Source organism: Chiloscyllium plagiosum, chromosome 13 (assembly GCF_004010195.1).
Source record: "Chiloscyllium plagiosum isolate BGI_BamShark_2017 chromosome 13, ASM401019v2, whole genome shotgun sequence".
In the NCBI taxonomy this organism is placed as follows: Eukaryota; Metazoa; Chordata; class Chondrichthyes; order Orectolobiformes; family Hemiscylliidae; genus Chiloscyllium; species Chiloscyllium plagiosum.
In genome coordinates this window covers 6,530,937-6,556,241 of record NC_057722.1, presented here as the reverse complement: position 1 = coordinate 6,556,241, position 25,305 = coordinate 6,530,937, and the positions used below count along the sequence as shown (strand labels likewise).

At 39.4% G+C, this 25,305-nt stretch overlaps 1 protein-coding gene across 3 annotated transcripts in view; it reads right to left on the bottom strand.

Moving 5' to 3' along the window:
* Positions 1 to 25,305, bottom strand: part of ubxn7 (UBX domain protein 7) — a 121,959-nt gene that overhangs the window by 56,107 nt on the left and 40,547 nt on the right. For all 3 annotated transcript variants that reach the window (XM_043701774.1, XM_043701776.1, XM_043701775.1), the window contains 3 exons: positions 6,142 to 6,209; positions 5,452 to 5,517; positions 3,858 to 3,970 (listed from right to left, as the gene is read on the bottom strand). In XM_043701774.1, the coding sequence (XP_043557709.1) occupies positions 3,858 to 3,970; positions 5,452 to 5,517; positions 6,142 to 6,209 (247 nt within the window). The remainder of the gene's footprint in view (positions 1 to 3,857; positions 3,971 to 5,451; positions 5,518 to 6,141; positions 6,210 to 25,305) is intronic.

Here is a 25,305-nt window from a genome sequence, read left to right as displayed (position 1 = left end):
GAATCACCTCACACTTTTCCACATTAAACTCCATTTACCACCTCTGCAGCTTATCTATGCCTCTCCATGACCTACAGCATCCTTCATCACTATTCACAATTCTACCGACCTTAGTGTCATCCGCAAATTTACAAACCCATCCTTCTATGCCCATATCCAGGTCATTTATAAAAATGACAAACAGCAGTGGACTAAAAAACAGATCCTTGCGGTACACCACAAGTATCTGAACTCCAGGATGAACATTTCCCATCAACGACCACCATCTATCTTCTCTCAGCTAGCCAATTTCTGATCCAAACTGCTAAATCACCCTCAATCCCATTCCTCTGTATTTTGTGCAGTAGCCTATCGTGGGGAACCTTATCAAACGTCTCACTGACATCCATATGCACCACATCAACGGCTTTATCCTCATCTACCTGTTTGGTCACCTTCTCAAAGAACTTAGTAAAGGTTTGTGAGGCACGATCTACCCTTCACAAAACCGTGTTAACTAACCCTAATCAACTTATTCCTTATAAATCCTCTCTCTTATAACCCTTTCCAACACTTTATCCACAACCAAAGGTTGTCTCTACTCCCCTTCTTGAACAAGGGAACCACTTTTGCTATCCTCCAGTCTTCCGGCACAATTCCTGTAGACAATGATGATATAAAGGTCAAAGCAAAAGGCTCAACAATCTCGTTCCTGGCTTCCCAGAGAATCCTAGGACAAATCCCATCCTGCCCAGGGATTTGTCTATCTATTTGTCTATCTAATTTATCTATTTTTACACTTTCCAGAATTGCTAACATCTGGTCCTTATGCACCTCAATCCCATCTATTCTAGTATCTCAGTATTTTCCTCAACCACATTGTCTTTTTCTAGTGTGAATACTGACAAAAAGTATTCATTTAGCACTTCCCCTACTTCCTCTGACTCCATGCACAACTTCCCACTACTATGCTTAATTGGCCTTAATCTTACTCTATTCATTCTTTTATTCCTTATAATACCTATAGAAAGCATTAGGGTTTTCCTTGATCCTATCCGCCTACGACTTCTCATGTCCCCTCCTGGTTCTTCTTAGCTCTCTCTTTAGATCTTTCCTAGCTAACTTGTAACTCTCAAGTGCCCTAACTGAGTCATCACATCTCATCCTAACATTAGCCTCCTTCTTCCTCTTGACAAGTGATTCAACTTCCTTAGTAAACCACAGCTCCCCCACTCAACAACTTCCTCCCTGCCTGACAGGTACATATTTATCAAGGACCTGCAGTAGCTAGTCCTTGATTAAGCTCCACATTTCAAATGTGCCCATCCCCTGCAGTTTCCTTCCCCATCCTATGCATCCTAAATCTTGCCTAAGCGCATCGTAATTGCCCTTCCTCCAGCTATAACTTTTGCCCTGCGGACATCCTTTTTAAATTCCTCCCTAACGTTCTATATTCTCCTTTCAGAATCTCATCCTTTTCCCTTTCTATGTCATTGGTTCCAATGCGTACAATGAACTCCTGCTGGTCCCTCTCCCCTTTGTGAACATTCTGCACCCTCTCTGAGATATCCTTGATCCTGGCATCAGGCAAGCAACACACAATTCTGATTTCTCGTTACTGGCTGCAGAAACATCTGTGTGTCTGACTAGACAGTCCCCTAACATAATCAATTGCTAGGAATCTGATGTACCCCTCTCGTTACATTAGAGCCAGTCTCGATACCAGAAATTTGGCCGTTTGTGCTACATTCTCCTTAGAGTCCATCATCCCTTACATTTTCCAGAACAACATACTTGTTTGAAATGGGGACAGCCACAGAAGACTCCTGCACTACCTGCCTACCCATCCTACCTCTCCTGGAATTAACGGATATACCTGACTGTATCTGCGGCTTTTCTCCCTTCCAATAACTGCCATCCATCACAACCCCTAGTTCTTGTAAATTCCTTATTACCTCTAACTGCCACTCCAACCAATCCATGCAGATCTCACTAAAACATATAATCAAGAAAGAACCCACTGCTGTAGACTTACAGTAAGGTTACACGTTAAAAACTATGCACTTATTTGTTCCTGTGCTGCGAGCTCTCCCCTTAGGTTCCTCCAAGGTCAGCTGTGAATTTCGCTGTTTGATATTTTTCCTAGACACACTCCGGTGTCCAGAGATAAGTGACCTCAAACAGCAATGGATATAACTGTACAAATTCACTGCTGTGTCAGTGAGCAGTGTACGTTTCTTTCTCTCTCTCTCTCTCTCACTGACCATGTGGTCGCTGCCTTCTGCCCGTCTTTCTCCTTTTAAAAGTGTCATTATTTTGATCTTTTCTCCCCAAAGTTCCAAACAATGCAAAAGCATATAAAACAGTAATTGCTGCTCCTGGAATTATAGGAAATCACCTCCAACACCTAAAATACCTCAGAAAAGGAGCAGCTTTTACAACTACAATTTTTTCCCATCTACCATCTTGGATTAGTTCTTCATGGTTATCTCAGCTAGAGCAGAAAATAGAGACACAGGATAAGCTATGATCAAATAGAATAAAGGAGCAGGTTTGAAAGGCCAAATGATCTACTCCTTTTGCTAGTTTCTATTTTTCTAAATGTTTGGATTACCTTCCAGGAAGTGACGCAGGATGATATAACATCTTTATAATGGAGTTCATCTTCTTCCTGTTGCACATCTTTCCAATGATAGCAGTAAATAACCCTGTTTTCATTGACATTATCATTGCTTCAGCGGGCAATCCTTCCTGCTATCCTCTCTGGGAAATTTGAAAAAAGGATCATCCACATTACATATGAGATTTGCCACCAGTTACGAATTTCCATGCAACGTGGAGAAAATGGTGAAGTTGGAAATAGGCTCAAGAAGAGCTAGATTTGCTCGAACAGTGAGTATAGGACTTAGGAAAGAAAGACTGCGCTGTGAGAGGTAGGAACAAATGTCAAGCATCCATCAAGTGACACCTCTAACAAATGCATCTATCAATAATGATCATTGTTGTGAATCAGGTGCACATTGTTGAATTAATGGGGAATAAAGTAAAATCCATGTTACAGCAAATTTGTGTATTTCAAAACCGTCAACTGCGGACTGCCCGTTCTAAATTCTACCACTTCACCAAGATTTTTGGTTATCATCTCTGTTCTAATGGAAACAGCCTCACAACATTGTGGTAAGTATAAAGGGACATTTATCTTGCACTTAAACTATATCTAAGTTGGGTATTTGATGGAATAGGGTAAGAATTCTTACTTTTTCCAAAAAAAAAGTACTTTTAAAGCTGTCAAGTTATAACAATCAAGGCTAGTAGTCCCAGATAGTGATCGTGAATTTGCAATAAAGAGTGATCTGGCTCCAGCTAGAGCACTGTGTACAATTCTACTCACTTTAGTACAATAAAAACATTTTGATTTTGTAAATGGCCAACAGACAGAGCAGCAGGTTTGGAAATCATGTATACTGCCACCAGACAGCCAAAGCATCACATACATAAAATGATTTAATGTGTAGTATTTACTAATGTGTAACAGCTCGAGTATATAAAATGTAGGTAGGAGCTATAAGGGTTCATATACTTAACTGCTAATGCCATGCAAATCTCCCCTAACTTTTGCTGGGCATCACCTTGGAAGAAATATGAGCATCTGAACAGCTCAGTGGAAGATATTGAAAACCTGCATAATGGATTGCTCTCAAGAAATGTAAAAGTTAAACAAGATAAAATTAAATTTAAACAGGCACGCATTCAGTAATCAAATGATTAATTCCATGACTATATTGGGGAAGAAAACTACCAAAGGAAACAATCCTCTCCCTGTATCACTCAATTCCTGTACTAGCTACTCATGATTAAGCTTCATTGCTAATGCTCACCGTTTCAAAGCTCCCTTTATGCATTAGATCTATGGGTGGCCTGAAGAGGTCTGCCAGAGTGGTCAGTTTCTTGTCCACTGGACCACCATTCCGCAACTCCTGCTCCTGTCTGACTGCAAATGTAAACACAGAATTTTAATGCACATATTTATGGTCTGCTCTTTTAGGCACAGAATAGTTAATGCAATGCTTTATAGCTGAAATAAAGAAGAATTTCATGACACTGTTGAAAGTTAAAGAAGGAGTTATAATATTCAAATCCACATCTCAGAGCATATTCCCATTCTTTTCCTTTAATATTTTATTTTTCCGTGACACACAATTTTCCAATTTTTTGATTAGTAAGGTTTGTCCGTGGATATTTAAAGTATTTTCACTTTTGTCTTGCAATTCATTGCAATTGCTTTGTAGAAAAGTATGCAGGATAGGTGTACAAACACTAATGAATTTAAATCGGATTAATGGTTCATTGCACCAGGTAACCACTCATATGTTCCAATTATATACATCAGATATCTTTCTTTATCATGCTGAAGTAAGTTACCACACTTTACGTGCTGCAATGTCCACCAATGTGGAGGACTACTGGTTGTGAAAATGGGAGTGAAATCTTGCATTCTTATGAAATCGTACTTTATAACTTTGTTAGAGCTAGATTTCTGAATATAGTTGCACATTCAGACTCCCACAACCAAAGTTTAATATTGGAATCAGGCACCCAGAAAACTAGTCAGTATTTATGTTCTCTCCTGAAACTGTTTAGAAAGTATAATAAACACAAGCTTTTATAACATTGCTATTACAGGTTAGTCACCTTTATTATGAAATTGATAGGAACTGTACATTAGACTCACTTGCTCCAGGAATGTCAAGCTGGAATGTCAATTGGGTCTAAGTTATATCATATCTAACACTGTGCCATTTTAAAACAAAATTTCTGTCCAAAATAGAATCCACAACTGTTGGCCAGCATCAGGAAAGACGTTCAAGCCACCTTTCGAGCAGTTAAATCTAATCAACAAAATTGGATTGGGAGCAAGAATGAATGAGACCACAAATCATAGCATGGACATAAAGCTATTCATGAACTTGCTGCTTTACATGACAAACATTTAATCCTCTGGAGACAGGAATCTAATGGTACTACTCGAGTCTGAGTTCTGAACAGTCTTCTAAACTAAATGTCTGCCAGCATCTAACCTTATACTTATACCACCTAGGCCAGTTTTGATATAGGTTTAAACCTACAACAACTAAAGTCTCGATTGGCAATTTATTCACTTTATATTTAATATATTTAATTGCATGCAACTGATAGGCATTAACTGGTATCTTACTTGAGTCAGTAGAAAATAGACAAAAATTAAATTGTGGTTGATGGTTTGGAGTCCATGCTTGTACTGTGTAACTACATAAATAATTATCAAAGTATGAAAGATTGGTTCCAGTTTTTTCCTTCAATGATTGGCTTTCTAGAATAGACCATTGTACATCAATAATAAAATCACCTCTCTCCAATACATAGAAAATTTAAAGTTCCATCTCTATTTCTTGTTCTCATTTAAAATAATGTGCACTGTAAAGGAATACTCACTTGTTTCAGTTTGAAAGTCTCTGAATCCATCAAATATGGAGCGTGCAGGTCTCCGTCGTTTAGGAGCTGTAGAATGCACAACTATGTTTAACATGAATCAAAAACTAGATTCTTATGCAGCATTTCAATCTTGATAAGAAAATTAATCTGTCAGTTTAGACATTTACTGTGATCCAACTGAGGAAAACCAAGTCAATTTTTTTTCCTCCACATAAGTGGAGAGCACTTGTACTGACTGGTCCTGTGAGAACAGTACTTGCTTGAATTGACAAACTCATTTATTTGACTCTCCTGCCTCTCTTATTAAACCATGGAAAACACCTCTGCCATGGCGGGGGGATGTGTAGAGGTGACTGGATGGATTGGGTGGGCGGGTCAAGTTAGTCAGACAGGAAGCAAGAATGGGAGAGGGACCAGCTGGCTGAGTGCTCGTATTAGCAGCAAGACGGTTTGGGATGTCGTTGGGTGGTGATATGTCACAACGTAAATATAAGCTCTTCCTTCTATCACAGTATAATGGGCGACCATTCCAAGATAATAATTACAATCTATAGAAGTACAAGCAGTTAGGAGGATTTATCTGTAGCAACCTAAACAGACAGATACACTAGCTGTGCACCTGTTCCCAAGGGATAAAGCAATTAAGCAGAGAGAGAGAGTTTGGAGAAATATTTGTTTGAAACACCTTACCACCAAATAAAGGTTCGGGTTCCACCAGTATTTCTTGCTTTTGTGGTATCGGAGCTCGGACCTCATCCCTAAAATGGTGCAAAATGTACAAACATCAGACTCAGGTAGAAACTATTTGTCCATCTATTTAGGCTCAGATTTAATGCTACTCAGTGAGGCCAAGGTCAGGAATAGTTGCATAAGACCTGCTATCACAAAAGCACACCGAGCAATATTTCCCAAACATCAAAACATACTTGCTGCTGTCTTGCAGCTGCTTCCAGATCAGACTATAAAACTATACACAACATTTATAGCTGAATGAGTGGTAAAGTGAACATTACATTCCAGTATGCTGAGAGTTTAATTACTTCATACAACTTTTTGGAGAGCTCTGTAGAACTATTTTGACACTTGTCATGACTTTAGTGCAAAAAAGGCAGTCAAATGTACAATTAAATGCTCTCCCACAATACTATCCTGATCTGTGTATTTCCAGTCCAACAAGGAATGAAGCAGAAATATAAAAGCAAAATACTGAAAATGTTGGAAATCTATAATAAAAGCAGAAAATGCTCAGCAGGTCTAGCAGTGTCTCAGGAAAGAGCTGCGCTCCGAAAGCTAGTGTGCTTCCAATTAAATCTGTTGGACTATAACCTGGTGTTGTGTGATTTTTAATTTTGTACACCCCAGTTCAACACCAACATCGCCAAATCGGGAAAGAGAAAAAGAGTTAACATTTCAGACTTGTGATCTTTCATCAGAACTGGAATTGGGTTAACTGTTTGCACACCCAACAACTTTATTAATGAGAAAAAAAAGTCATAAAAAACCTTTGGAGCTTTTCAGATTTCAGATAAAGGGTTGTCTATCTGTACAATCGGTGTAAAATTACTTAGACATGAGGATGACAGTGTGGTAAAATGTGACAGACAGACAGACAAGTGAGATTTGATGCAGAGAAATGGAGCTACATTCTGGTGGAGAGACAGATGGGATGTAATACAATAGAAAAAGCATACAATTGTATAGAGAATTCAGAAACAAAGATATCGGTGATGTTGGTGGCACTAGAGGAGAGGTAAACCTCCACAAATTATGGAGATATTTTCTAATCAACCTGAGATGTTATTATACATCTCCAGAACAAGTGAGACTTTAACCTAGGACTCCTGATCATGAGTCTCCTGAAGCGCTTCACTGGAGACTCTCACTGATGATGTTACCTGGTATGGTGATGAAATGTCTGAAAACAAATCTTCCAGCTCAGCGAGCTAACTTATATACTCCCTTGTTAGCTCTCCACAATCTGACAAATATTCTCCAACAGGTATTAACCTAGTCTCACTGTAAACTGACAATTTACATTTACTGTATTCAGTGAAAAAACTCTTAAATAAATCCTGACATCTGATGCATTTTGCAATCAGAGAACTGAAAGCAATATAATCCATGCAAAGAGAATTCAAACTAGGCATTGTTTCTGTAATGAAAGGCAGCTTTTTTACTCTATCCATACCATGAGGGATAAATCGCACATTCAAATAGAGGTAGGGAACTCCCGACGCAGACCATAAAGGTCTCCTGATCAAAGGAAGGATCAGAGAAGTCAGAACTTTTATCAGTTCATGATCATGATATGGATAATGAGATTAAAGTACAGGGCCATCTGTAAAATATGAGATCATGTTGACTCCTAGCAATTATTGTACTAAATTGTGATATGCAAATTTTTTCATCAGTAAGGACAATGCAGAATACACGACATTTGCATTGAACAAAACTGAAAAAGATCAAGAGAGAAGACTACCTCCTTATCATTGTGTGAAGATCACTGAAATGTCTATGCTGCAAAGCTAATATGCCACCCGCTTATATTAATAGAACTGTTCAATATAATCAAAAGGCACCATTTAACTCTGCAAAGGGAACTGGCTAAAACATGTTTAGAATGTTAGACCCAAGTGTGGTTGGTCTTGAAAAGGTCCAGAACAATAGTGAATGGCGTTCTCAAAAGTAATTCAAAGGGTTGGGTATCATTTCTATTGATATATGAATTCAGTTTAGCAAATTAGGAAAGGTCATGGGTCATGAGTTTAAACTAACCAAGAGCAGGAATAGAAACAAAAACAGAAATTGGTGGTGAAACTCAGCACGACGAGCAGCATCTGTGGGGAGTGTTACGACACAGCAGTGAACCCTTCTATTAATTAAACCAAACACCCAGAAAAGCTCATCTCGCCTTGTAATATCTTAAAGATATGAGTGACAGAGCACTCCCAAATTCCACATTTTAAAGAAAATAATATCAATTTATTCCTAAACTCTAAAAGTGAACATTAAACAACTATTCACAACTCTAAGCCCCCTTTTCTCTTAACTGATTATCTGCCTCCAACTCTATAACAATATACTGTTCCAATTTAAAAAATACTTATTAAAATTACATAAACTTAATTTCAAAACCATACAGCAGCTGTTGTCTCCAGGGTCTGTCTGTCTGTCTTTTGGCTTAAGATCCCCCGGGTCGTCTTCATTCTTTTACTGTGAAGATGTTTCACATGAAAAAGGTATCTTATGATAGAGAGTGTTTTTGAATGGTAGTCTTTCTCCATGGCAGTTACTCTCTCCATGGCAGTTACTCTCTCCATGGCAGTTACTCTCTCCATGGCAGTTACTCTGTCTGACTTTCAAAATGCCTGTTTTTTAAAAAAATATCCTAACATCAGATCATTTCACTGGGCCGATGTTGGCAAAAACAATAAATTCAAACTCAATTGGGTTTTAGTATCCTGGGGCATAATTTAAACTGATTAGTTAAATTAGAATTATTGTCAAAACAGCAAACAACTCAGGTACCTATATCACAGCCAAAGGTTACATATTTTCAATTTTCCAGTATACTCTGAGACTGCTAGTTCGTGATACGATAGATGCTTGTCAGCTCTCAGTTCAGAACAGCACTCTCAGCATACGCCTTCACCTTCATAACACCTCCCCCTTAAGCAAAACATGAACCATCATATTGAAAAAGGTGGCTTCATTTTTTTCATTTTTTTAATAGATATTTTTATTGGAAATTTAACATTTTTACAAGTTTACAAAAATAAACAAAACTCTCAAGTACAAACATTGATATACAATTAAATCTTAAATAAATAATAACCAAACTTTAATAAAAGAAAAATACCGAGTGAAAAAAAACAAAACTCAACTAACTACTAATCTAACCTACAATTAACCAGAGTGTATAATTAAGTCTCTTACATTATTCAAATAAGAGAAAGAAAAAAAAAACCAACGGATAACATAGAAATTGGGTAGTGAGATACAAGCTCGGAATGTGTTAACCTCAAATGTAACAAAACCCGTATTCGTGCGGGATTCCTCTCCCAAGGGGCCCCGGACCAGCCAGGTTCGCAATGTCAATTAAATAAAAGCCCTCGTTAGGATAGCCGAAATATCTGTATTTATATAATTCAAGTAGGGCTGCCATATTTTATGAAATGATTCGGTCTTTCGGTGCACCATATTTGTAAGAAAGTCAAGGGGAATACATTCCATAATTAATCTGTGCCAATTTGAAAGTCCAGGGGGGCCCTCAGCCACCCAGTTCACCAAAATATTTTTCCTTGCACAGAAAGAGAGAATAGAAAATAATCTCTTCCCGTGCATATCCAGGGAGGGTAAGTTCGAAAAGCCCAAAAGGAGAGATACAGGGTCCACTTTAATTCCCGTTCCTAAAATTTGTCAGGGTACTAGCTACTTTAGTCCAGTATCTACGGATCTTATGACAGGTCCATAGGCAATGTACAAGAGTGCCCACCTCTATTTTACATTTGGGACACATTGGTGATGCTCCTGCCTTAAATTTTGCCAATCGATCCGGTGCTATATGGGCCCTATGAAGTATCTTCAGCTGGATAGCCAGAGTTCTGTTGCAGATGGTGATTCTTCTGGTGTTTTCCTAAATGTCATTCCACATTTCTATTGAGATTTCTAGTCCCAAATCCTGATCCCATGTTTTAAGTAGATTGTCCATATCTCCTGATACTTCATCATGTAGTAAATGATAAATAGTACTGACGGAAGATACCCCCACTGGTCGTAGCACTCTACATTTTCTATCTGATTTATAAAAACTATCTAATAACGTCATCTTCTTCTGTATATAATCTCGAATTTGGAAGTATCAAAAGAGGTCTCCATTAGGTAATCCGAATTTCTGATGCAGCTGTTCAAAGGACATCAGGACCCCATCTTTAAATAGGTCCCCTAGACATGAGATACCCCTGGATCTCCACAGTTTAAAAGTGGCATCTGTAAACCCCGGTTGAAATCCCCATGCTCCCACTATCGGACCATAGGGGGATGTTTTATGTGAGTTGCCCTCATTTTGCCGCATTATATTCCAAGCTTTAATTGTGTTTAGTATTATAGTGTTTTTACAGTGATCCGTAATGATTTTCCTCTTGTCTGAAAATAAAAGGTTAATAAGTGGGCATTTTACTTGAGAAGCCTCAATGTCCAGCCAGATTGATTGCGGATCAGACAAGACCCAATCAGCTCTGTAACTTAATAGGGAACTTAACTGATATTTCCTAAAATCTGGGAAGTCCAATCCACCCCTTGCCTGTGGAAGCTGTAGCTTCTTCAGCTTAATGAGGGGCCGTCTATGATTCCAGATAAAGGAACCCAACCGGCCATACAATTTACGTAGTGCCAGCCTCGGCAGCATCACCGGAAGCATTCTCATAGGGTATAGGAGACGGGGCAGGACATTCATTTTAATTAGTGCTATTCTGCCCAGCCAGGAAATTGGAAGGTCTCCCCATCGCTGGAGGTCCTGCCTTATCCTTTCCAATAGATGCACAAAGTTAGCCTTGTATAACTGACCAAATACTGGGGCAATAAAAATGCCTAAATATAAGAAACTCTCCAGGGACCACCGAAAGGGAAAGTGGGATCCGTCCACTAAGTGGGGTATCATAGCAAGGCCACCCATTGGCATAGCCTCCGATTTTGAGAAATTAATTTTATAGCCTGAGAATGCGCTAAATGTATTAATAACTTGGATTAAGCGAGGCATGGACCTCAGAGGATTACTGAGGAATAGAAGAATATCATCTGCATAAAGGGTAATCTTATGTTTACCTGTACCAGTCCTCGGGGCCATTATATTAGGATCAGTCCGCATAGCTTCTGCTAGTGTTTCAATTATTAGCGTAAATAACAATGACGAGAGAGGACATCCCTGACGGCAGCCCCTATCCACACTGAAGCTATCCGAACCTAATCCATTGGTAACCACAACTGCTTTGGGATCACTATACAATGTGGAGACCCATTTGGTAAACACCTTTCCAATGCCAAACCTTTCCAATGTGTAAAACAAATATGATCATTCAACCCTATCGAATGCATTTTCCGCGTCTAATGAGACTACTACTCCGAGTATCTTTCCCTAATGGCAGGCTTGAATCATATTCAAAACCCTTCTAATATTATTGAATAGAATAAGACTATTCTATTAGACTGGGGCCCTTAATAAACCCCATCTGATCCTCCTTTATGATATGTGGCAATACCCTTTCTAGTCTCAATGCTAACGTTTTAGAAAGGATTTTAAAATCTACATTTAGCAAGGATATTGGTCTGTATGACGTGCAATCTTCTGGGTCCTTTCCCCTTTTTTAAGGATAAGAGAGATATTTGCCTCTTTCAACGAAGGCGGAAGACAGCCCTGACTGTATGCGTAGTTATACATGTCCATAAGTAGACCAGCCAATATTCCTGTAAATTCTGAATAGAATTCAGCTTGAAAGCCATCTGGGCCAGGTGCCTTACCGCTCTGAAGTTGCCAGATTGCGTCAAGTATTTATTGGACTGTTAGGGGAGCATTTAAGACCGATACCTGTTCCGGAGTTTGATCCGGAAAGGTCAAATTTTTAAAAAATGATTGCATCCTCCTAGTTCTGTCTTCACAATCCTGCGATTTATATAAATCAGAATAAAATTTTCTAAAGATTGCATTAATCCTTTTATGATCATGAGTCAAAATACCCGTACTTTCCTTGATAGACATGATAGCTTGAGGGGCCTTTTTTCCCTTTGCAAGAAATGCTAAGTATCTACCCGGTTTGTCGCCAAATTCAAATAACCTTTGTTTTGCAAATAATATTTCCCTCTTAGCCGTTTTGGTAAGCGTGGTGTTTACAGCTGTCCTAAGGGCCGTAATCCTTTGCAATTTGAAAATAGAAGGTCTATCGGCGTATGCTGATTCAGCTGCTTTTAAGCGAGCTTCGAGCAGACGCTGTTGTTCTCCGTTTAATTTTTTCTGGGTCGCTGAGTATGAGATGATCAAACCTCGCACATAAGCTTTGATGGTCTCCCACATCATTGATGGGTTGCTAGTCGTACCTAAATTAATTTCTAAAAAAGTTTTAAATTCTTGAGAGAAGTACTTTACAAATTTACTATCTTTCATCAGGAAGGGGTCCATACGCCAATGCCGAGGGGATGTCCCATTGTTCCTCGCCTTGATTTCCATATATACAGCAGCGCGATCGGAAATTGCTATACTACCTATTTTACAGGATGATATGGAATTTTAAAAAACCGAGGGGGCAAAAACATATCAATTCTGGTATGACATTTATGTGGATTGGAGTAAAAAGAAAAATCTCTGCCCTATGGATGAAGACATCTCCATACATCTACTAATCCTTTGTTCAGATCCACCAATTGTCTAGATCTGGGAGATACTCCTGCAGTACTCTTGGGAATCCTATCTATTTCCGGATCGATAATACAATTAAAGTCTCCCCCTATAATTGTACGATGGGCACCAAGAGCCATCAATTTTGAGAAGGCTTCCGTTATAAATTTAAAAGGATTGCAACTTTGAAGGGTTTCAAAAGGTTTTGTGTAGCTAAAACTGGTGCGGTGGTTAATGCTGCTTTTAAATTGTCAAATGCCTCCTGGCATTGTTCTGTCCAGCAAAATTGTGTGTTCTTCTTCAGTAAATCTGTTAGCAGTGTCACTATGCTGCTGAAGTTTTGGACCAAACTTCTGGTTGAATCCACTTAGTCCCAAAACTCGAAGTACCTCGTTCTTCGAGGTTGGTCGTGGAAATTCCTTGATAGCCTTCATCTTTACATTCTTTGGGGTCAACTTTGCATGACTGATGTTATGTCCCAAGACCGTCACCTCTGCCTTCAAGAGTTCTGGTTTTTTTTCAGTTTATTACCAATTTTGCTTCTCTTAATCGTTCAAATAGCTCTGCCAACTGTACCATGTGATCTTTCCATGATTCGTTAAAGATCACTACATCATCCAGATAAACTGCACAGTTTGTTAACCCAGCCACAACTATGTTCATGAGTCTTTGGAATGTGGCCGGTGCGTTCTTCATTTCAAAAGGCATCACTTTGAATTGATTTGGGGTTACAAATGCAGAAACTTCTATCGCTTTCTCTGATAAATGTACCTGCCAATAACCACGCAGTAAGTCCAACTTTGTGATGCAACTGGCTTGTCCAACTTTCTATATACTGTCATCCAATCTTGGTATTGGGTAGGAGTACGATTTTGTTATGGCATTGACCAGCCAATAGTCCACACAAAATCATTGAGTCCCGTCAGGTTTGGGAACTAACACAATCAGTGAACTCCATTCACTCTGACTTGGTTCAACAAAATCTTCATTAAGAATCGTATCCGCTTCCTTCTGGATCTGTGTGTCATTAAAAGGATTACGTCTTTAGGGGTGTTGTTCTATCGGAACAGCATTCCCTACTTCCACCTCATGCACAATAGTATACGTCCTCCCCATCTTATTCCTGCATATGACCTCATACTGCAACAACAAACCTTTTAACTGGGTTCTTTGCTCCTGAGACAGGTAGTTTACTAACCTATCCTACTCCTCAAGGACTTTCTCATTGTTTAACGTATTTTGAGGGACATCAAACTCCACAACATCTGGATTTGATTCCTCACTCTGCGGTGTAGTAACTAACACCGGTTTCTCCAGTTCCCGCTCTCTATTATAATAAGGTTTCAACATATTCACATGACATACTTGATACAGTTTCTTCTTATCTGGCATCTTTACCAGATTGTTTTCTTGACTTAATTTTTTCTCAATTTGATAGGGACCAGTAAACCTTGCTTTGAAAGAGTCTCCTACCAGTGGTAACAATACTAATACATGTCCCACTCCATTACAGTGAAAACCCGAGGCCTTTCGCCTCCTTTCCATCATTTTGAGCTTCTTTCTCCATCTGTAGTAAACTATTACCAGTGTGCTTGACTATTTGTTTTGTGATGTAGGTTCTTCCCTTCTACCAATTTTTATCCCTCACAGGATGAAATTCCTGCCAGAAGCTAAATTTTGCCTTATGAACCAATGTATATTCATCTGCCATCTCTGCTGCTCTTCACACTTCTTGAACTTTCTGTTCATCCACATGAATTCTTATCATCTCTGGAAGTGAGTGTTTAAACTCCATCAGCAGAATAATGTCTCTTAGAGCTTCATAGGTCTTATCTACTTTTAAGGCCTGAACCTATCAAAATTACTATGTTTAATTCTTTCAAACTTAACACTAGTCTGACCTGGTTCCTTCTTTATGTTTCTGAACCACTGTCTATATGCTTCTGGTACCAGTTCATATGCACTTAAAATAGCCTGCTTGACATCTGCATAATCTCTTAACCCCTCATCTGACAGCGCTGCAAATACCTCACAAGCTCTGCCTACCAGCTTAGTCTGAACTAGCATTACCCAAAAGTTCTCTCACCACTCCATGTGCCTCGTCAATTTTTCAAAAGTAATAAAGAAGGCTTTGACATCTTTCTCATCAAAATGTGGTAATATGTTAATATATTTGTATACGTCACCACCTTCTCTTTTAATCTCCATCTTAATAAATTGACTTTCCTGACTAATCCGCAACTTTTGAAGTTCAAAACTCTCTTTGCTCACCTAAGAACCTCCTCTCTTCTTTTCTTCTCTGTCTCCTCTCATGGCTCTTCTTTCCCTTTCTTTACCTTCTAACTCCATTTTCCTCAATTATAACTTACATTTTTCTAACTCTACTGCATTTGTCGGTTTCTCTGACACACCTAAACACTTGGCTAACTCCCTTACAATTTGCTTTTTGTCCCTGGTTAGACCCAATTCTAACCTCATCGCTAATTCTAAAAGTAGGACGTTCTTCTATCTTTCTAAACTTTCTTGGCAAATTTGGGAATCATCTTCAAACTCCAGAACCTCTTCAGTAATTTTAAGAGCCATTTCTCTCACTTGTAATTTAAGCAACCACAAGTAACCAAAATTAAACAAATTGTCTCACCTATGTTTTATTTAAAGATTTAGGACACTAATTAGCAAGTGATCAAATCTGCTGGGGTCTTTTGCACTCCAAATCTATTCAAATCTGTCCAAATCGTGGACCCGAGCCCCCAAACTGTTTTGACATGGCAGTGAACCCTTCTATTAATTAAACCAAACACCCAGAAAAGCTCATCTCGCCTTGTAATATCTTAAAATATGAGTGAATGAGAACTCCCAAATTCCACTATTTAAAGAAAGTAATATCAATTTATTCCTTAACTCAAAGTGAACATTAAACAACTATTCACAACTCTAAGCCCCCCTTCTCTTAACTACTTATTATCTGCCTCCAACTCTATAACAATATACCGTTCCAATAAGAAAAACACTTATTAAAATTACATCATCTTAATTTCAAAACCATACAGCAGCTGTCATCTCCAGTGTCTGTCTTCTTTTGGCTGAAGATCTTCCTAGGTTTCCTTCATTCTTTCACCGCGAAGGTGTTTGACATGAAAAAGGTACCTTTGATAGAGATTATTTTTGAATGACAGTTCCTCTCTCAATGGCAGTTGCTCTGTCTGACTTTCAAAATGCCTGTTTTCTATATCCCCAACATCAGATTGTTTCATTGGTTCAATGTTGGCAAAAACAATAAGTTCAAACTTAATTGGGTTTTAGTATCCTGGGACATAATTTAAACTGATTGGTTAAATTTGAATTGTTGTCAAAAACAGCAAAGATTACATATTTTCAATTTTCCAGTACACTCTGATACTGTGTATCTGACTGGAATAAAACTGCATTTGTATGGAGGAATTTTGGCTCTGAAATATGTCATACAGCCCAAAAACCCTTTTTTGATATTTATAATATACACCTAAACCTCTTGGCACTTTACTCCACAAGAGATCTTTCTATTCTTTTCTCTCTCTCATCTAATTACCTAAGTTGTCCTGAGATTTATCCAAGTTCTTCACTTTAAACACGCCAATTAGTCTTGGAGAAAACTAGCACAGACGTAACCTTTTGTATTGTAACCACTCTATGGTTCTAAGTTCCACATCGTCGCCGTCTCTAAGGACAAACATTTCTCCCATATCCCCAATGTATTTACTGGCGATATTACGCATGTGGACTCTGTTTTCACCTCCATGAGAAAAAACTTCCCAAGCTAATCCCTTTCAAAATTTTAGATACCTCTGTGAGGTTACCTCCCAACCTGCCACACAGAGGTAACGCACTCAACTTCTCAACTGAAGCCCCTTGTCATTAACACCTCACTGGGGCAATGCACTGGAAATCAAGTCATAGAGTCAGAGATGGAAACAGATCCTTCGGTCCAACCTGTCCATGCCGACCAGATATCCCAACCCAATCTAGTCCCACCTGCCAGCACCTGGCTCATATCCATCCAAACCCTTCCTATTCATATACCCATCCAAACGCCTCTTAAATGTTGCAATTGTACCAGCCTCCACCACTTCCTCTGGCAGTTCATTCCATACACGTACCACCCTCTGCGTGAAAAAGTTGCCCCTTAGGTCTCTTTTATATCTTTCCCCTCTCACCCTAAACCTATACCCTCTAGTTCTGGACTCCCCAACCCCAGGGAAAAGACTTTGTCTATTTACCCTATCCATGCCCCTGATAATTTTGTAAACCTCAGCCTCCAACGCTCCAGGGAAAACAGCCCCAGCCTATTCAGCCTCTCCCTATAGCTCAAATCCTCCAACCCTGGCAATATCCTTGTAAATCTTTTCTGAACCCTTTCAAGTCTCACAACATCTTTCCAATAGGAAGGAGACCAGAACTGGACGCAATATTCTACCAGTGACCTAAACAATGGCCTGTACAGCCGCAACATGACCTCCCAACTCCTGTACTCAATACTCTGACCAATAAAGGAAAGCATACCAAACACCTTCACTATCCTATCTACCTGCGATTCCACTTTCAAAGAGCTCGAACCTGCACTCCAAAGTCCCTGGAGAAGAAAGAGATGGAAATGTGTTGCTGGAAAAGCGCAGCAGGTCAGGCAGCATCTAGGGAACAGGAGAATCGACGTTTCGGGCATTAGCCCTTCTTCAGGAGGGCTAATGCCCGAAACGTCGATTCTTCTGTTCCCTAGATGCTGCCTGACCTGCTGCGCTTTTCCAGCAACACATTTCCATCTCTGATCTCCAGCATCTGCAGACCTCACTTTCTCCCCTGGAGAAGAAAGATTGATGAGCACCTGACAAGCCAGAAGGATCATCTAAGCAAACCTTGTGGCCAGGGACCACTGAATTGCCTTCCCATGTTTTTTTTCTTGTGTCTGTATGTGTGCGTAGGGAGACTTAACAGATAGAGCTTGTTTTAGATTAGATCAGATTCCCTAATGTGAAAACAAGCCCTTCAGCCCAACAAGTCCACACGAGCTAAACTAAATATTTAGCTCGTAAGTATTTTTCTTTCCCTGTAGGTGTGTTTTGTCAACCTGGGTCTACAGGTAAATTGGGGAAATTTGCATAATTTTTGAATTCACTCATGGGATATGGGCATCACTGGCTGGGCCAGCGTTTATTGCCTTTGATAGTTGCTGTTGAGAAGGTTGTGGTGAGCAACCTGTTGAACTACTGTGATCCAATTGGTGTAGGTCCACCCACAATACCATTAGGGAGGGATTTTCTTTATAAAACCATTAAATTGTTAGAGTATTTCTTCTGTTACTGGTTTACTTTCTTGGAGAAATATCCCACTGGCTTCTCTATCCTCGACTCCTTATCCTGCAACAAGACTGCACCTACCCCTAGTCACAAATACCAACCTGCCATTTTGAAAGGTCTGGAAAACAAGGGGTAGCCAACACCGATTTGTGATATTCAAGAATTATCCCCCACACCTCCCCTGAGAAGTACTTGTGGGACAACATGGCATCACTGATAAAAGGGGATCCCAGTCCGCTGGGATCCCAACAGTTAAGTACATTGACTGCCAGGGAAGCTTTGTCTGGGGTTTTGTTGTTGAAGTCTCAGTCTCTGGGCTGTGGGCTCGACTGGGTGAGTCTTTCTTCTGGGGGGGAACAGGTGGCTCCGGCTGCGGCGCCGTGAGGTCCACTGCTGGGGGTTTTCTCTTTTTATAAATGTAATTTCATCGAGAGGATGCGAAAAAAAACGAGAAACGCTGAAATTAATATTGTACTAATACTTGAGTCAAAAAAAAGGAAGTTTCAATATAAATTATGCCATACTGAAAGTGTTTGATATTTAAATATTTTGGTTTGTTAAAATACTGGTTCAGAAAATATCAGAGTAACTGATTTGCCTTATTTGAATTAGGACCTCAATTCAATGGTGTTTTGTGGGCTATGTAATAGGGCAAATTTTGTTTTTACATTAATATTATACAACACTAGGTCCTTTTTAAAATTATCAACAATGTAACCTTAAAACAAACTGATAGAGGGCCTTCAGCCCTGATTTGTTTGAAATTCTACAACGCCTGTTACAAAAACAATTGTGTCAGTGGTCATGCTTTAGCCAAATGGAAGTATTGCATTAAAATTTCTTTGCTTTTTTTTAATACAGAGTGTTCACAAAAAAAAGTGCATTTTAACTTTGATGTTTTGTTAAGATTTTAGAAAACATTAGAACTTGAAGCTGAGTTGTTTAAGTTCTGTCAATTATTGTTAAGACTTCATTGGACCCCATTCATACTACAAATTCAAAGAATGATGACTTCTACCAAAATTGTAGTTACTAGTCTGTAACCACCGTAAATCTGACTGTTTTATTTGGAAAGTTAAATTTAAAATGTCAGTTTTTCAGCAATCACACATTCTAATTAAAAACATTAAATTTTGTCATTAATGTCAAGCCTTTGAATTATATCTGAAGTAATATGTATCTATGTGGCAGTGGGTTATTATTTGCTTTAACAAAGAAATTAGAGTGTTTTCATTTGGAGAACATATTTTGATATATTCTGCATTTATTTCCCACGAATATTTGAGATTTAAATCTGAACGGAAACTTCGTCTGCAATGGCTAAAACATTTTGTTGTTCCAGATTTTTGAAATACTTTTCCTGACAGCTATCACATTAGCTAAATATTAGTTTGTGAAATGAAAATAACTTTTGAATAACTGAATGGGGTACCTGATGGTTTGATTTTAGGACCACTGATTGTTGTTTATAAATGACTGAATTGTTTAGGCAGTGCCATTTAGAAGTTTATGGATTGTATATAACTTGATAATGTCATAAATAGTGAAAAGAGTACCAGACTTCAAGATGACTGAAAATGTTGAAAAGGCAGACACAATTTAGTATAGGTAAATGTGTGACTGTCTTCATACGGATACCCACCTTGGCAAGGAAGGAATGAGGGGGGAAATGCAAAGAAAGTTTCAGCAGCTAACATCATCCCTAGAGTTTCTCCATTCACAGGTAAAGCACGCCTATGGACCACCAATTACCCCTCCACAACTTGATCAAACGGAATCAATCAGTTCCTCAGTCATGAGCAAGAAAAGTGAAAAAGCTAACAACAGTGAAGAGGAGGTCTGTATGCTTTTTGTCAGTGGCCTTCCTATGGATATTAAAGCATGTGAGCTTTAACTACTCTTTCAAAGATTTAAGGAATATGAAAGTTCCCTGATCAAGCTAACATCACAACAGCCAGTTAGCTTTGTTACATTTGACAGCAGAGCGGGAGTGGGAGCAGAAGCAGCAAAGAATGCTGCATTCTCCTACACTGCTGCTGCCGCCGCACTTCACACTCAGATGTGCGGGTATCCTCCACCTGAGGCATCTCTGCAAGGATGGAAGTCTTGTCAGTTTTGTTAAGTATTTAACTGCCCTTATCCAATAATTCAGCTTTCTTCATGGAGTGGTGCACAAGGACAGACTGGAGTTTGTTTTCAGGTTGGTCTTTACTGAAGGAGATTTTGGATAACTGTCTCGTTTCCACTCAACTTGAGGGGTGAAGTGGTCACTGTGGATTTAAGAACTTTACTGGTGAACTTTTTTCCCAAGCGGGAGGATCCTGGGAATTCTATCTACTGCATGGACTAGTAATTTTTGTTGTTTTAATCATTGCGTGTGTGTGTCAATAACTTGCTTATGTACTAGCAATATGATTCTTATGAAGAAGGTGGTAGTGCCATCTCGGTGGTTATTATGGAATGATAAAGGAGGGAATGAAATATTAAAAAGTTATCTTATGCTGCTGACCTGCAGGAAATTGGGTATCCTGGGGGCAGTGTGGGATGTCTCTGCTTTACAGGTAGAATGTAAGAGAATTTACATTGTCATCCCTTGCCATTCAGAGCCATCTGCATCATCATCACCGATTCAGAAGTCAGTTGGAACATTGCAATTAAAATTCTGGCTGCACCCTACAGTTACAAGAAAATACAACTTATACCAGATCTGGCCATGAAGGGATGATTTAAATTACACTGTTTCTGGAGATGATGTGGTCACTGCATTGTATCTTGAGTGGCACGTGACTGTGAGGGAGTGGCTGGGGGCTGTCTTGTGGGCATTACTGACGGTGATGTAAAGATTTTGTATAAAGGAGGGACTGTTTTGTTTATTCAGAAAGCTTTCCTGGACACGCTTCACAACCATGGCAAGGGGTGTCCAGGGTTTCTCCAAAGCTTGTATTGTACTGTGCTTAATAAATTTGGCTTGTTCAAAGAAGTTGGTGTGGTGCAGTTACATCAAGTGTAAGAATCTCAGAAAAATGAACTAAACAGGTTCATTTATTAAGATAACCTTCAGCTTTTCAAAAACTGCTTGGCATTCTGCTGTCCATGCCACTTTATTTTAAAACGTGTTCAAGATACAGCTAGCACGATGAATTACACACACGTTTCCCACAAAACCCAGATTCCTAAAAATCTCATGATTTCTCCATAGGAAATTCTACTACAGCCTTCAGTGTGCTATCCTTGGCAACACTTGTCTTTGTCCATCAATTGGTTCGAGGTAAGTCATTCTTGTTCTTCCAAATTACTAAGCCAGCCAATTGCAATTGTTTAAACAGGTCTATTACTTGGCTCACATAGTCTTCAGCTCTTGACATCAATGACACTTGCCTGTACCATTCATTACATCAAACTTGGAAAGGAATGAGGCAGGGCCAACCTTATTAATGCTGTTGTCTAATCACAGAATTGGCTACAAATCAGTTGTTTTGACCACATTCGCTTTCCTATAACCTATACATAATTCAGTTCATCCATCTGACTTAGGAAACAATATTACTGGTTAACTCCAATCAAAAACGTGGCTTTCCAGCAGAAATTGAATCTCTTTTTCCACCCGAGATTGATTTTGTGGGCTCAACTGATAAGGATGTAGATTTATTGGTCCCGACACAATGTCCAAATCATTCCTAGCTAATGTAGTACACATCCAGGTGTATCTCTACAGACTACCTTACATCTTCAAGATATTGGCAGCAGGGTAGGAACTTTTTAGGCTCCTGGCCCGTCTGCCTCTGATCAGTAGGCTTGCTGTATTCTTCTTTATTATTTTTTAAAACATCAGAATTCATCTTACCTTCTTTTGGTAGCTTCGATGGAAGAAGGTGCTTCCTCATTGCCATTGTGGCTAAGTCTTTGTGGGTCCTATCATGTGGTGGCGAAAAGGTGGGTCCAGGTCTGGGTCCCCATGGTCCAGAATTCCTTACAGCAGCATCTGCAATGTCTTCTGCAGTATTGTGTGTCTGGCCTGGATTCCTTGCAGTAGCTGTGGCGGCGGCAGCCTGGGAATCTTTGCAGCACCTCTTCGATGCTGTGGTGCATCTGGCCCAGAATTCCTTGCGGAGACTTCAGCATCAGTTGTGGCCTCACAATTCTTGCGGTAGATTCGATATCAGATTTCCTCAGTCTCAGGAACCCTGGTGCCGTGAATTGAACTAAGATGGACTTTGCCTTAATTTTTTCATTTTGTCATTAAAATGGTGGAGTATGGCAACTTAAGCACTTTTCACTATACTTTTATTTTGTAAAAATACATGTGACAATAAAATTACTATTCTACACTTCCCGAGGCGCGTTACAAGATCCTATTATCCTTTCTCTAAATATAAGAACAGAGAATCTGACTGCTTCAAGATTTCTGTAATTTAGTTGAATTATAGAAGGCTCGCTTTGAAAATGCCTACCTTTCCTTCCACTTCATTCTGAATTTGTCATCTTCCACAACTCTCACCATCCAACACAGCTTGTAAAGTTACCACTACCAATACTTCATCTCCTGCTTAACATGTTCTGGTTGCTGAATGTTCACCTGACTATTCATCCATTATTGTGAAACTTTTAAAAGCTCTTGTGCTACCCTGTGTAATCTTGTAACTCTTACTGGAAAGATGGAGAAGTAATCCAACACTGAAGATTTGTCTTTTTGGTTCGAGAACTTCTCCCCACTCAATTTAATGGACCTCTTAATCTTATGACCATAACTCAATTCAAATGGATTAAATCAGTTAAAGCATTTGGGGACTCTCTGGTATATATCCTAACTTTATTTTACACCCATCCTGCTAACTCCTGGAAAACTTTTGATAGAAAATTTGAACCCTGATTACACAGTACCTCAAAATAGAGGTATGGAAGTCCATAATAAAGTGAAAAACTGAGTACCTTTTTCCACTATCACTCCAGCTATACTGATATTCTGCTTTTGTTTTCATTCATGGTACAGCAAACTTATTACTAACTCGTGTAAAGACCAGTCCAAACCCCCTCAAAATATTCAGTAGTCAGTCTAGACTCTAACTTTTAGTTATTTTAAATGTAAATGTAAGGAGTTGAGTTCCAGATGCAATTCGATTAGTCAAACTACCAGATTTAAAGCAAAGCACTTTATTCATTCACTACAGTTAAAATACAACAGAAGGAAACAAGGAATTGAAATAACTGTTTAGCTAATTCACCTACTCGATTTAGTCTCTCCCTCACCTCCGATACATAATCTAAATGTGAGATCTCAGACTTTGGTCCTGTCAATTTTTCTTTAATTAATTTCAAAGGGCCTCTCACTTTATGACTGAATATTAACTCGAAGGGAGTAAACTGAGTAGATTCATTTGGGGCATCTCTAATGGCAAACAGTACGAATGGGATACCTTTACCCCAATCATTTGAGCAATCCTGACAATATGCTCTCAGCATGGTCTTCAAGGTCTGATGCCACCTTTCCAAGGCTCCCTGGGATTCAGAATAATACACACTGAATTTAAAGTGCTGCATACCTAAGCTATCCAAAACCTCCTTAAACAGCTTAGCAGTAAAATTTGACCCTTGGTCCAACTGAAACTCTCTGGGTAGCCCATACTGTATGAAGAAAGCTACTAACTTCTCTACTAATCTTTTTGCCTTGATACTCCGTCATGGACCTGCCTCCGAAAATCTGATAAGACACATCCAGTATGGTTAGGTGAAAGTGCGGACTACAGATGCTGGAGATCAGAGTTAATATTAGAGTGGTGCTGGAAAAACACAGGTCAGGCAGCATCTGAGGAGCAGGAAAATCGACATTTCAGGCAGGTGCCGTTCATCAGGAATCCTGATGTTTTTCCAGCACCACTCTAATCTTGACATCCATTATGGTTAACAAGTACTGGTTCCCACTTCTGGTTCTCAGGAGGGGACCTACACAATCAATTATAATCCGTGCGAAAGGTTCCTCAAATGCGGGAATTGGCAACAAAGATGCTGGTTTTATTACCGCCTATGGCTTACGTACCATTTGGCATGTATGACACATATGGCAAAAGTTAACTATATCCTTGTGCATTCCAGGCCAATAAAAATGTTTTTGTACCTCAGCCTGAGCCTTTTGTATCTCTAGGTGACCTCCTACAGATAGTTCATGTGCTACCCATAACACTTCCTGTCTGTATGCTACCGGCAACACAATCTGGTGCACTTCGGCCCATTTCTCCTCTGCACTGACCTGTCGTGGTGTCCATTTCCGCCTTAGGATTCTATCTTTCAGATAATAACCCTCTGGAATATTCTCTGTCTTCTTTTCAGAGTACACATCCACATATATATTTTTTATCATCTTGTCTTGCTGTTGCAAGTCTCTTAGCCTTTCAAGACTAAATAATTCTGTCCGACTCTCTGCCTGTTCAGGTTTTTTCCTGCACCATAACATCAAACATGGTGTCTGCTAACTGAACCTCAACTCCTTCATCTTTCTCTTTACTTTTCACTTTGTGCTGTGACTAATGATAGTGGGATCTGGCTACCACAGAGTCTAGGAAAATTACCAGGATATTTCTGTTTTAACTCAACTTCTTGGTTTTCCTTGGGCTTCTCCACAACATGGGGTATCACTCCCACCTTGGATCCTGCCAAATCATTCCCAAGAACAAACTGAATTCCTGGAACTGATACTCTGCCAATTACTCCCGCTGTAACTTTGCCAGTATTGAGTTGGCACTCCAACCTGATCTTCCATAGGCGAACGCTAAATTTCTGTCCATCTATCCCACAAATTACCACACTTTTGGGTAACATATCAGAATGGGTGCATACTTGCTCATTCCTTACTATCAGCGACTGGTTCGATCCTGTATCTCTCAAAATTACAGCTTCTTGTCCTTCTCCACCGCTCTGAGTAAACCTTATCCACAGCGGCGAATTCTTTGTAGAGATCAGGTACTAACTCCATACCCTGCCTAGGCTATGCACTCTCCCGCAGCTCCTCGGCTCTTCTTGGGATCTCTTTTACTACCTTGACTAATGCCACTGACTTAGCTTCTTTCAACTCACCTTGTCCTACAGCACTTTTCTTTAACGACCAGCACTGTGACTTTACATGTCCCACTACACCAGAGGCCT